Genomic DNA, 14,621 nt, shown 5'->3' on the forward strand with positions numbered 1-14,621 from the left:
TAACATTTGGCAAAGTTGCACTAACCAATACTAAAAATTTCTTCCTCTTGTTCCTGATACTTCTGGAATTAGTATATATAAAAACTGCAGCATCCCTTTAGGTCCCACCAACCACCTTTACTTTACTTTACTCAACTTGTTGATCATTCTCACACTTATTTGCTTCATGGATGCCTTCACACACACACAGACACACACACACACACACACACACACACTGCATTCATCCTAATTCCTTTAATTTTTCTGACTTTGTGCTTCCACACTCTCAGTGAATAAAGCTCTCTCCAAACTTCGAATCCATTTAAGTCCATTAGTATCGTACAAATCTTTCCATCCATCAAACTCAGGCCATGGATCAATAAACTGTACATCGTTGTCCTCCTCCTCAGTTTGCCTCAATCATAGCATGGTAGCAGACTTACAAACTTCACCTCTCACTCTTCTTTTTCACTTCTTCCAATAATTATCTCCCCTCATACATTACTTCTCACATCTCAGGTCATTGGTTCCAGCCAAAGCAATCAATTTGCATTCTGACAGCATTACTAATATTAATTATTTTCACACCAAGGAAACAAGATTTTGTACCACTTTGGTGAAGTAACCCCCCTTATCAGAATCACCATAAAAATTATATGCTTACTCTCTTTCTCTCATTTATTCTTACAATTTTCTTCTTGTCTTCAGACCTCTTGCTTTTTTCTGTTCTCAATTTGATTCATCTCTTGCTATTTCTGCAGCCTTTCCAGTTGCGTGCTTTTTCTGTGAAGGATTACATGAAAATGAGAAGAAAATATTCCTCTAGTCTACAACTAAAATTGAACATACATCTTTCTTTGGGCAGCCAAGTGCTGTGGAATGCAAATGCTACTTCAACTGAGCTACTTGGGCTCTAAAATGAAGACAAAACAGTTATAAATTTGTTCATATTCTATCTCACAGACCATAAGGTGACACCTCTAGGATCCAGAAATCTTCAGGAGAAAAATATATTTTGATCATTATTATATAGTGTTCCCTATCTGCATAAAATATATTATTCCTAATGTGCAGCAGGTAGTAGCAACATCCATTGGTTCAACAGACATTAGACCTTAGTTCATTTCTTCTTTCAAATATGAGAGAAATCTTTATATGTCTTTTGTTTTTAGAAGTTGTGTGGTTTTTTCATCCCACATACCATCTGAAATGGTTAGTTGTTACGTAGTCAGAGAATACAAACATACTTAATTCATATCACATTTTTGCTTTAATATAATCTAACCTATCAACTAACCTTAATATATAACACTGTTTCAAGACAGATGGATAATGTATTGTTGTTGACAGTGCTACCTGACACAGTTTCATGGTAATTGTACAATAAAACATTGCATTGTCATGATGATAATGAGAAGGAGGATATAAATCTGATAGGAGATCCAATTTGTGATAGATGTCACAGATTAGATCTCTGATGTTCACGTATTTCTATTTGGCATTTACTTGGAAGGTGACCATATGCAATTCTCCAAGCAAGTTTTATTGCTTCTTTTCCGGGTAACATTATTTCAGTTAAGTAAATGGTCTGAGTGAATGAGTGAAGTAGATGGTCTGGGTTTAGTTTAAAAAATCGATGGGAAAGCTTGCAGAAGTCTACATGGTCCAGAACTGATCTCTACTTGTTCTGGGCAGTGAAAATTAAATAGGAACTGGATTATGATTTGATATTATGTTGATGTCAAGTTGTTTGATCTGGATGTCAAACTCTATCATGCTAATGTTCCACTTCTGGAATCACCTCTGTTTGTGTAATGTGATGATTTTCAATATAGTTCCAGTCTCCAGTTGCTATGATATAGTGTACATCATACAAATAGGCTGCAATTTCTTGAATCATTGTCTAAGTGTTCTGTTGGGTGGAACATAGACATTTGCAAAACTTATTATGCGTCAGTGGTATTTTCAGTCTGTTTTGATAGATTACTGCATGATAAATTGATAGTCAAACTAGATTGGATGGGATTGGATATTAGACTACTGCATTGGATTGAAGATTGGCTCTCTCATTAGGTATTAACAAGTTGTGTATGGGGGAGCAATATCCCAGAAGAGGAAAGTCATTAATGGTGTGGTCTGTTTTAGGGCTGTTGCTGTTTAATCTGTATATTAATGATATTGGGGAAGATTTGAATGTTGATGTTCAGTTGTTTGCAGATGATGCAAAGTTGGGACAAACTGTGTGAGGAGTAGAACAGATGTTGTGACTTTACAAGATCCGAATAGACTGAGTGAATGACCACAGGAGTGGGAATGCCGGTTCAGTGTTGTGAATTGTAAGGTTTTAAAATTTAAAAGGAAAACAAAGCTGGGATGTATAATTTACACTTGGTGAGGATCTAGTTTTGGAGGTGGAGGAAATAAGAGATCTTGGAGTGATGGTGGATAAGGATCTAAAATTTAGAAGATATATTGCCAAAATATGGACTATTGTGCACAGATTTGGTCACCTGGTTTTCAAAAGAATGAAGAGATGTTGAAGATGGTCCAGAGGCTATTGACTAAAACAGTTTCTGATCTCTGGAATGTTGAATATGAAGAAAGGCTGAGACGATGCAATTTGAAGAGTCTGGTGGATAGGACGGGTGATATGATAGAGATGTACCAGTTAGTAAGGGGTTGTTATAGGATTACTGTGGAAGAGGTTTTTCATAAAATATTCAGAGATTAGGGGAGAACAAGAGATCATCCCTAGAACCTGTATAAGAAGGGTGTGAGCAAGAGAGTTAGAGGCAGTTTTTTTTTTTTTTGCATGGCGAGTTGGAAATGATTGGAATGCATTGCCTTAGAGAGTGGTTTCTGCAGAGAATTTTAATGTGTTTAAGACACGTATAATGAGCTGTATGCATGAAGAAAAGGGATGACTTAGATGAGTCTGACTCCATAGGGCGTTTTAGGATAATAATAATAATTGCCAAGATTTGCTCTTTTGCATCTCTTTAGATATTATGGATAGATCCAAGTGTGAGAAGTGCAAGAATAAAAACTCCTACTCCAGCCTTGTGAGACCTGCTGGACCTTCTGTTAAGCTTTTTATCTTTATACCTGCAGAAGTATGTCTCTTGGAGAAATGATAATCTAATATCAGGGCATAGCATAACATACAATTCTTTATGGCTTCTTGTTTAACTTTATTGAAGTCTGACCAGTTAAAGTCAGACTCAGGAAGAAATCAAAGTTAAATCAATGCAGAAGTTATATATTTTCTATATGCAAGTAATAAAAGGGTATCACTATATAGTTAAATACCCTGGATCAGAGATAGCTGTAGAAGTTTTACTACTGAGTGACAAAGAGTATTTGACAAGAAATTAGATTCTTGTCTTAATTTTTTACCCAATCATAATCAAATAAAATTTGCACATTAAGTAATTAAATGGAATCTAATGTGTTTGGAAATTCAAGAGATTAAGAGCCAGTATTAGATTTAGCATAGAGCCAAAGTAGGATCGGAGAGAGAGAGAGAGGGGGGGAATTTGCAAAATAGATAAACCTAAGGTGGGAAGCAAATGCATTACTGCCCAAATAGAGGAGATACCACACCACAAGGATAGTAGTGAACAGGACAGTTATCATTGAATAGTATACTGTCTGAGCTGCCTCAAGAAGATCTGACTTCCGTTTAACTGTTCAGGTAGAGAAATATTTCAAGTGATCCATGCATGATCCATCAGTCCTTATAAGGACTGATCAGTCTTTATAAGGAACATGCTCTATTATTATTCATCTCCCAATCTATTTGTCTAGCAGGGAAGAGGAGTTTAGTAATTAATAGTATGGCAAAGCAAACAGAAAAGCTTTAACATTTCTTGCTTCAGCTGGAATTCTTTGTGGTTGGGCCTGCTTGCCAGTATATACAGAATTTTTTTATGGATATTCCCATCATATATTAGAAAAAAAAGAGATATAGAGTGAAAGTAGTGGTTTCATCTTCTCCTTTAATGAAGGCTAAAACTCCCCAACTTATGAATCAGATATTGCACATGGGGAAGCATGAGTTTTGCTTTTAGTTTACTTGTTTGAAATTTATTTTTGATATCCACAACACATACTTATCATGAACCAGAAGGACAATACCATTGTGGCTGGTGGTTCACTGATGATGCCATTGCTAGTCAAGATCTGCATATAAAGATTTTGACAAAGGCATGATTGTGTAGTGTGGCAGCAGGATCTGTATTGTTTTGTAGTGTAATGTAATATGGCCTCTCACAGTAAGTCCTGGGATTCCTGAAGATGTCTTGCATTATTAAAATTTTTTGCTCTTGCCTATTTGAGGAAATGTGCAATAAAAGTTACAGATAAAAATAAAAGCACTTGCTATCTTTCATGAAATAGGTTCCTTGGGAAATATAACTATACCAGTCTCTGTCTATTCCTGCATCTCTGCAAATTTTATCAGAAATTTGGATGCTGCAATCCCATTGACACTTTTATGGATAAGATACAAAGTGTCACCTGATTGTTCTGCCATATACAAAATGTAGGTTTTTTTTCCCTACATTCAGGAGAGATCTACATATGGAAGACATATAGTTTACTGCTGTCATTAAGCCAAGCACCTGCAGCAAACCTATCTATTCATCAGACAGACTTCAGAATGGGAACCAACAGGTAGTTTTTCTGCATACAAAAGAGTATACAGCAAAAGTAAGTCTGACTAAGAAACTAAGTTAACACTTTAAGACATACTTGTCCATGAGACATAATTTGCTGTTTGGATGGGCATCACAGGATTCTTTAAACAAATGTGAAAAATTATAAGTAGCCAGCCAGCGACAGCATAATCATATTATGCGTTTCCACTTCAACATGTCATTTGTAGCTGAGGAGTGGTTTACAAGTTTTAACTTTCTGTGTTGGTGAAATCAGATGAAGTCCATATTGTTTTCTATTCTAATTTCCATGAGACAACCAGTCTGTTCATAATTTAAATTGCACGAACAGGTGTCATATAAACTCCTGTGAGTTTATAGGATTTCTTTTCATGTAATTTTGTCTTGTAGATGGAAGGAAGGAATCCAACTTTTGAAACAAGGAAAAGGAAGTAGGATAGTTACTTTTTAATAAAATGCAACGTCTTTTAATGATTTTTCTCATAAGGAATGTTTAAGCAATTAATGTTTTGCGATATGGCTTATCTGAATGTGCAACTCATTGATGGCTGTTGATTATAAATATCATAGCCATGAATGAAGAAATCTGTCAATGTGTTTGTATTCTTTATACATAAGTCTGTTTGTACATCCGCCTGTTTCTTATTAACTGGATGGTAGAAATCATTAAGGATATATTTTCCTCCAAGTTTTCTGTAGATTGAAAAGCTTAGCAAGCATCAGATTTTTTATGAATTTTCAACTTTGATTTCACTTTTTAACAGTGAAAAGTGAACTCAGTATAAGTGCATATATGATTTATTAATTTAAACCAGAATTTATTTGGTTCAATTTCAGATGAAGATCATACAGCAGACAGATGCTAGAAACAAAAGCTAACACCAATGTTAAGGAAATTTACTAGAGAAAGTGTTCTTCAACATGTGTCAATAATTAGCCAAATTCAAGAAATAGAACTGCCCATTGTACTCTATTCTTGAAGCTGACTATAATTCCATTATTTATTAAAGTCAGTCTTCAATTTTATAAAGTCAGCCATAATTTTTTATATACAGTGAATGTCACCCTATATGTAAGTGACAGCCATTGTTTAGAAAGGAACTTCAGAACTTGATAAGCACGGTACTAATGCTACATTCTTTTTTGCAGTGTGCATTTGATCAATTAATAAGAATTTACTGCTTGTATATATGAGGGTGGTCTGAAAAGTTATTGGTCTAACAATTATAAAACAAATTTATAATTTCAAAATTATTTTTATTTTTCAACATTATCTCCCTTAAGACTAATACATTTATTCCAGTGATGCTCCAGCACCATTATCCTGTCCCTGTAGTGTTTCTCAGTAAGATCTGCAAACGACCCCTCTACAGCTGCAATCACCTCTTGATTCGAAGAAAAATGCTGACCAGTGAGGTGGAGTTTTAGTTTTGGGAAGAGACAGAAGTCAGAGGGAGCCAAATCTGGGGAATAGGGTGGATGTTCCAACAATTCATAGTTCAGATCCCTTAATTTTCCCATTGCCAAAACACTTTTGTGGGCAGGTGCATTGTCCTGATGAAAGATGATTTTTTTCTTCTGCAAAATGGGTCTTTTGTCACGAATTTTTTTGTCTAGTCTGGTTAAAAGATCGAAATAATATTCCCCTGTTATTGTTTTACCCTTTTCAAGATAATTAATAAACAAAATGCACATCCCAAAACACTGATGCCATGACCTTTCCTGCTGATGGAACGGACTTTGTCGTCTTTGGTGCTGAACGACTAGCTTCTGTCCACTGAATTGACTGCTGTTTGGATTCTGGGGTGTAATGGTGAATCTGAGTCTCATCCATAGTATAAATCAATGCACAAAAAAATTAGTTTTATTCTTGTTAAAATATTCCAAGCACTGTTCAGAGATTTTCATACGAGTGCATTTTTGATCTGCTGTGAGCAATTGCATGCACTTTGACTCGCCGATCATCCAATACCTTATCATGCACTTGATCAATGATTTCTGGCATTGTTACACTTTTTGGACGTCCTTCAAGTGGATCATTTTCAAGCCTAGTATGACCACGTTTAGACTCGGCAATTAAGAAATGGATTGCCGAGTCTAAAAAATGAAGGAGAAGAGTGCCCATAAACTTTTATGAACTTCGAATGAATTTCTTTTGTCATTAAACCTTCTTTTACAAAGAATTTTATAACCACACAATACTCAATTTTATCCATTTCAAGGGATACAGACAACACTTTTGCTTCAGACAGCTGTATAAAGCAAACTACTTGATAAATGACTTGCAATTTCACATGGATGCTTATGACACACATGTACCATCTTAGGGAAAAAAAAAAAAAGCTTGCCAATAGTGTTGCCATCTATGGTCAAAGCCGAGAACTTTTCAGACCAATCTCGTATTATGAGTACATTTGATTTACTTGTATAATTAGATAGAAAATCTGCATCTTATAACCATTTCAAAGTCCTTGTCAGTTTCCAAAAACCTTTCCCATAGTAGAGCTCAAAGTAGTTTTGATGCACAATGGCAGCAAAAAAATATGTTGCGAATAAAATAATTTTTTAAAAGACTCTTTTTAATAGTCAGAATGTATTGTCATTATTTTTTTCAGAAGGATTTTTTTCTCTCCCTTCACAATCTCTTTACTCTAAACTTCTTAACAAAATATGGAAGATACTGGAAAGCAATACTAGGGTAATCGTGCTTGTACAGACTATAAACATGTATGAGCTTACCCTCAAGCAAGATTCATTCAGTATCTAAGCATTCAAAAAGTAAAAGTGTCATAGTGGCATCTTGTCACCCACAACTGTATTCCTGGTTCATTTATCATCAAGTTAACTGTTTTATGTGTGGTTGATATGCCTTAAAGTCTATGTTAATCCTTAAATTCTTCATTAAGTGTTGGATTGTAATTGATATATCTCTTGGAATCATGTATTTATCTGCAAGTGGAAGTCTGTACAGTGGCACTGAGAATTAGCTGCTGGATGTAGACATCAGTTTAATTAGTAGACCTCAGAGTGTTTGATACTTTGTCACCTATTCATAGTCAGTTTGCATTATATTTCTCATGGTATTTATTCATGTATTTTTGTGTGCATGTTATTGTATTTTGTTTACAGTGTATTGTTTTGCTTAAACAATCCATTCTTTGACATTTCCTCTCCACTATGCAAATTTTGTTATGTCCTTCATTTGTTTTGTGTTTGTTCTGACAGACCTAGGATAGCAAGATGGAATCACATGGATTATCTCAGGTTTGTCTTTGTTATACAAACCAGAAATATTTTCATTAAAGCACCATTCATTTCTTTATTAAATACAAATGATTAAAAAATAGATACAAGTACTTTTTAATGCATCTTACAGCCAGATGACTTTGGTTAAAGCCTTACTTCTGCCATATGAAAACCGGGCCTGGGCTCAGTCAAACTGGATTCTTGTGAGACTGTGGAAGGTATTTATTTACTTTTAAATTAGAATTTTTAGACCATATTAGAATTTTTTTAGAGATTGCATTATCCATGAAAAATGTTCAAACATTAAAAGAAATTCCATCATACATAATTTTGAAAGTACTTTTCTTGCATCATCAATCGATAACATTTAGATATCTACTAAGTCAAGAATGTTAATGAAGTTATTAGTTTGCAAAGGGGAGAAGTGAAAGAGTTGATTGCTTTGTCAGGCACAAATGAGCAAAGGTGAGAAATATGCAATGAGAGAAAATATGAAAGGTTTCTGATAGAAGAGGAAAAAAAAAAGAGTTCAAAAGTAAAGATTATCAGTTTGTTGCATCAGTATGATAGGACTGATTGAGAAGAAGAGCAAAGATTGCTAATGATCATGAAAATGCAGTGTAATAAAAATGGTGTGCACGTTTTCCATGTATGGAGTGAATATGATGAATGAAAGGACTTGTATATGCCTGATGAACTGCATTTGAGTGGTTTGAGTTAGGTGTTTGGAGAGAGTGTTGTTCAGTGAGCAGTTGGAAGTGCAAAATCAGGGAAACTAGAAGTATTATAAATTAAAGATACCATGGACTTTATACTTGGTTTAATCCTTTATCCAAGTGTAAGCAAATAAAGTTTATGCCTGAAGTATTTTCAGGACTGGGGCAACTCATTTATAGAAGCTAATGACTTCGTATCACTTGCCTTAGTATCCCATAATGCAAAGTACATATCCTTCTGGGTATGTATAATGCTATGCATTATGGGAAGGGTCACTATTCAGACCGGTTTCGATCTTTATTGAGGTCTCATCAATGGGAGTCAGACCCAGAGGTGATACTAAGGTTGAAGTAATGCTGAAGTCATATTTTGATATACAAGTACATAAAAGGTGTCACACCTTATTATTAAAATACTCTGAATTAGAGAGAGTTTTTGGAAGCTTTTCCAGTTGGTTATACTATAAATTAAAGATAATACTAGAAGGGCAGGGATGGAGTGAAGTGTGGGTTCAGCCGCTACTGAGACAAGTGTGTGTGTGTGTGTGTGTGTGTGTGTGTGTGTGTGTGTGTGTGTGTGTGTGTGTGTGTGTGTGTGTAGCAATTATTAGGCACTGTCAAATGCAGGTTACAAATCTGAATGGGCTGGTAATAACATTATGCAAGGGTAACTGTAGATCCAAGGGGGTGTTGAAATGCATCTACACAAATGTAGAAGTATCAGAAATAAAGGAGAGGAGTTTTTGCCATTGGCTAGTTCAATTTAGCCCAGAACAATAAGCATCAGCAAGACCTGGTTGTCTGAAAATGATATTCTTACAGGGATGGAATGTAAGGAATGTTGTATTTTCAGAGCAGATACAAGGAATAAGACAGGAGAAGGCGTATTGCTTATGATAACAGAAAAATTTCAACCAACAAAATCAAGAGGAGGATTTCGATCTGACGGAAATGGTTCATTTGAGCCTATCTGATGCAAGAAGACCAACAAGACATGTACTGTTGATTGCTGATATCGAACTGGGGGTTCACAGAACATTGTGTATGGCAGTAGTGGTGAACCTTTTTATATGCACGTGCCAAAAATTTACAAATCAAGTTGCTGACGTGCCGGGCAGTTTTTAATAGGGGAAAAATTAATAGAAAATTAATCTAAGTTTATTTATTTATTTTATAAATTTATAATATATACATTTATTTATATTTTATAAATAATTATTTATAATTTTATAAATAATATTTTATTTATAATTTTATAAATAATATTTTATTTATAATATTATTCAGTAAAATTGATTATTGTATTATTAAATTGATTTTAATGATGTTGGTTTGAAAAAAAAAAAAAAAAACCGGTAGTGAGAAAAACATTTATGCATTGTAACTCGCCTTCGAAGTTAGCTGAGCAGGGGAAACAGTAGAAGGATGTCAACTTGTCTGGGAAATGCTTACCATATTTCTTCGAAAATAACTCGCCCTTGCATATGACTCGCACTCCTGATGTTACTTTACAAAAAAAAAAATTAAGATTATTTTCAGGAAGTTTTGCATATACCTCACACGAAAAATGTTTAAACATCTTTACGTCGAGGTGATAGTGACTCGCTCCCCGCGGTTAACCCCACACCCTCCCTAACAGCCATTATACTGCAGATGCAAGAAAACAAGTAGTTTTATTGTATCCCTGAATAAGGTACAGAGCCTTTTGCAGTCTGTTGTAAAACTGAGCCATCGTAAAATTTATCTTTATATCGTTAATACTTGTTATTAATTACTTTAACTAATTCTTGCTCGGCTGTGCCTTTGTCAGATTCTCTGTTGTTTCCTTCGTGACTTCGTTTTAAAATACTCTCTTATGTGTATTTTGTATCTCTAATTTTATATCTCTAAGGATTTCTAATATGTTATGTCTTTTCATTCTTAAGTTACTTACTACAAATTTTGTTTACGTTAATTTCAATGCAGTCTCATAGCTCAGTTTAGGCCATACATCAATCCGATCGGTGGTGCACGTGTATCAGCACATCAAGGGTCTGCAGTGGTTTAACGCCAATTCCTTTGTTCTGCACTGGTGCTAATTCCCTTTCAGACGTCGAGAAATTTATTTTTAGCTGTGCCACTCTATGTCTTAGATAGTTGAACAATGCAATATCAAGGAATTAATTTCCAGCTTAGCACACTACAATGTTTTTCTTAACCGAAACTATTGATTACTTAGATCATCTAAACTATCAAGATATGCTTTGCAGTTGTAGCCTCCTTTACTTTTATTCCCTCCCTGCAATGGTTCTAATTTTATGAGTGGTTCAATAGGAAAAAAATCAGGCAAGTCTATGATTTAACATAATAAAGAACATTTAATTTTCAATCACAAGTAATGTACAGTTAAGAAACACTTCTAGCATATTATAATATCAATTCCAGAACTCTAGAGTACTCAGCTAACTTCGTTAATTTTCTCACAGCATTTAAGACATGAATTAAGGTTATCAATTCAATCACAAGGCAAACATGAGCAAAAAAGGTTTTCTAAAAGAGATTTACGCTCGACATGGTTAACACATCACTAAGGCATTTCTACACATTTCTTCCTTTTAAAACTTAAAGTCTCTCTAATTTTCTGAGTATGAACACTAAAGTCCTTTCATTAACTTGACTAGAAATCTGAAAGTTCTTCACACATATTACACTTGATTCTCTCAGTACAGCTACACAATATATCAAAAGTCTACCTTACCCAGGATTGAAGAAATACTTGGCCTTCTACACATGCTTCCAGGTAGCACTTCCTTTGTCTCGTCCAAACTCTAATGATGTCATCTACACAAATCAGCACAGGTCTCTGGTAAGGCACATCTTCAATGGAAGCGACAGCTTAGGTTCGCCTCTCTCAGGTTAATCGACTCAGTATAGCATTCTGTTCTCTGATGTGTTCCTTGCTGGATCGGGAACTCTGCTCTGCTTGACTACAAGTTGACTATTGAACTTCCACATGGCCTTCTGACCTCTGCATGACCTCCTGACTTCATTAAACACTCCTCTGAAGAAAAAGGACCAAGAGAGCTTTTTGGACTCCGCAACCGATTTTATATTGTGTGCCCTATGTTTCCCTTCCTACGTCACTGCTTCTCCTGTACTGCGCATGGCACTTACTTCTCCCTGACAACTAGCATCATACTGTACTCTGGTGTGCTTCTTGGAGAAACTTTCAGGCCATCTCTTTTTATAAGCCGATTACTTCGTTCTCTTTCTCGTACATGGTATTTATACAAAAATAGCACAGTTATAACACTAGAAGATCCGCAAGAAATATTTACAACTAAATTACTTGATATATTTTATACAAAAGGGAATTATGTTGGTAAGTTAATGTTATCTTATCTAGTCTGATAAACCAATACTGGCACTGGGAATGACATTTCATGTTAAACCCTGAATGAAACATTAAAAGGTTTAATCTTCTTTCATTCAGGATTTAACACTGTGTAATATATTTCTTAACAAATAGTGAAATTACAGACAGCCGGAATAAAAACAGTGCTAACTAATGAATCACATGTCCTCTTTCACAGAAACTATGTTGTATAGACTTGAGCAAAACCATATGTTGCACAGGAAACACAGTCTCTAACTAAAAACTATTGTCCAATTTTTCAGTTATATGAAATAAGTGTTTGATTGATTACAATTTGAAATTTTCATTTCAAAAATTCGTGGTAAATAAAATTTACCGCGAATTGAAACATGCCATAAAATGCTTGTATGAGTTCCCCTGCCCAGCTCAAACACAAACAAGCAGCAATAAAAATTAACCAAAGGTTGAAAGTTTGTGTGAGTTGAGCCTGCCGGTAATGAGAAGTTCTGTCGGAATCATAAACGACACCTCTTCGTGAATCTGTTAAAACTAAGAAATATATAATGAATGTTGTTATAACAGTTTCAGATGTTATGGAATTCGGTTGAAGAGAATTAGCATTTCAACTCGACAATTGTCGGTTGCCTTTGTCTTTGGGTCGGGCGATCTTTTGTTAATACCCACCAATCATCTGCACATCTTCATAGCTGCTCTCTGGTGTAAAACAAAATTTAACTTATACGTATTGTAACAATTTTAAACAAAAGTTGAATAATTTATAAGCGTATAAAAGGATATTACCTGTAAATCGTTGACATGCCAGCAAAATTCTCGGACGTGCCACAGGTTCGCCATCTATGGTGTATGGCATGCATTGACAGATTAGCATGAGTGCAAGCATAATAATTATTTTGGGAAACTTCAAGTATAAGGATATAGTGAGGGAGGGAAAGATGCGTAGCAAGATGGAAATGGAATTTATTTATTTACTAAGGGATGATTACCTGAAACAGTACATCATGTAGAGGACCAAGAGTTTGAGAGTGTGGATCTGATAATAGCATCAGAAGACATCCACAGCAGCTGGGGCGATAGTAATCATGCAGTCTTGTTATGGGAAGTTGCTAAATGTGTGAAATTCTCATTCAAGAAAAGGTTTATATTGAATTATAATGCTGGTATATGACAGACTTAGGTGGTAGCTTGGATCGGTGCCATAGCTTAAGAAGCTACAAGGAAAGAATATTGGTAAGTGGTCAGGGATTGTTTGAGAGAAGTGGCATCAGACTTGCATACCTAGGGTCAGGAAGATTAACTAAATGATGGAGGGGAGGGTTAAGTAGATGAGTAGTGATATAAAGTTGGAGTTGCAGGGAAAAAAATTGTGGAAGGAATATATATATATATATATATATATATATATATATATATATATATATATAAAAGTGATCAGCATGCTCATGAGCAGCACTAAGTGCAGGCAAGAAGTGTGACTAGTATGGTAAGAAAAGCTAAATTAGTTTGAGAGAAAATTAGCTAAGCAGGCCAAAATAAATCTGAAAGAATTTTTTTGCTGTGCATCAAGTAAGAGAAGAATGTCATGGAAGGATAACTTTAATCGGTACCAGTGGTAGGAAAGTGACAGATATACACCCTCTGTCCAAAAAGAAACTTAACTTTTCGAAAATAGAAGAAACTAGTGGTGCCAACTGTTGTATCTTCTTGTTGCTGAAAGCAGCAACCTTCATTAGTGTTGTGTCAACTGTTTATTTTATGACATTTGTTTCATTAGAAGGCGAGTTATAGTGCCAAGAGTGACAGTGTGTTTTGACGAACAGTCGGAAAATGAGTTTCAAACAGAGCTGCAATTGACTTTTGTGTTAAACTTGGTAAAAGTTTTACTGAAACTCATCAAATGCTTCAAAAAGCATACAGTGATGAATGCTTATCCCATACTCAAGTTTACGAGTGGTTTAAGCGATTTCAAAGTGGTTGTGAATGCTTAAGGACGACGAAAAGTCCGGCCGTCCAAAAACTGGACTGAGCGAAGTTAACATCCAAAAAGTACTTGATTTCATCAAAGAAAACCTGAAATCATCTGTGAGATTGATTAAAGATGAATTGGGGATTCCAAAATCAACTGTGCACAACATTTTGACCGAGAGTTTGGGCCTTCGTAAATTGAATTCGCGAATTGTTCCACACAAGTTCATCGACGACCAAAAAATGTATCGAATTTGAACACTGCAAGGACCTCATTAAAACCGCTCGTAAGGACTCAAACTTCCTTGAAACGATCATTACTGGTGACAAAACGTGGTGTTTTGAGTATGAGCCTAAAACAAAGCACCAGAGTGCTGAGTGGAGACCACCAGAGAGGGACATCTGAAAAAAAGTCGCTTAGAGAAGTCAAAAGTAAACACAATGCTGATTTGTTTCTATGATTCCAAGGGCATTATCCACAAAGAATTCATTCTGCCTGGCCAAACAGTCAATGGTGAGTTTTATCTCGAAGTTTTGAAGCGATTGATAGTGAGAATTCATTGTATACGGCATGAATATTGTGATGCAGGCAGCTGGTCACTTTTGCACGATAATGGACCATCTCATCGTTTGAACATTGTGAGACAGTTTTTATGCAAAAAA

General features: G+C 35.3%; 1 protein-coding gene across 3 annotated transcripts in view; it reads left to right on the plus strand.

Moving 5' to 3' along the window:
- LOC150108890 (E3 ubiquitin-protein ligase RNF123-like) overlaps window positions 1–14,621 on the plus strand; it is a 660,886-nt gene that overhangs the window by 526,831 nt on the left and 119,434 nt on the right. For all 3 annotated transcript variants that reach the window (XM_090410696.1, XM_090410708.1, XM_090410702.1), the window contains one exon: window positions 8,035–8,122. In XM_090410696.1, coding sequence (XP_090266822.1) covers window positions 8,035–8,122 — 88 coding nt within the window. The remainder of the gene's footprint in view (window positions 1–8,034; window positions 8,123–14,621) is intronic.

Source organism: Typopeltis vanoorti, chromosome 2 (genome assembly GCF_054136105.1).
Source record: "Typopeltis vanoorti isolate ZY-2024b chromosome 2, IOZ_Tvanoo_1.0, whole genome shotgun sequence".
Lineage (NCBI taxonomy): Eukaryota > Metazoa > Arthropoda > Arachnida > Uropygi > Thelyphonidae > Typopeltis > Typopeltis vanoorti.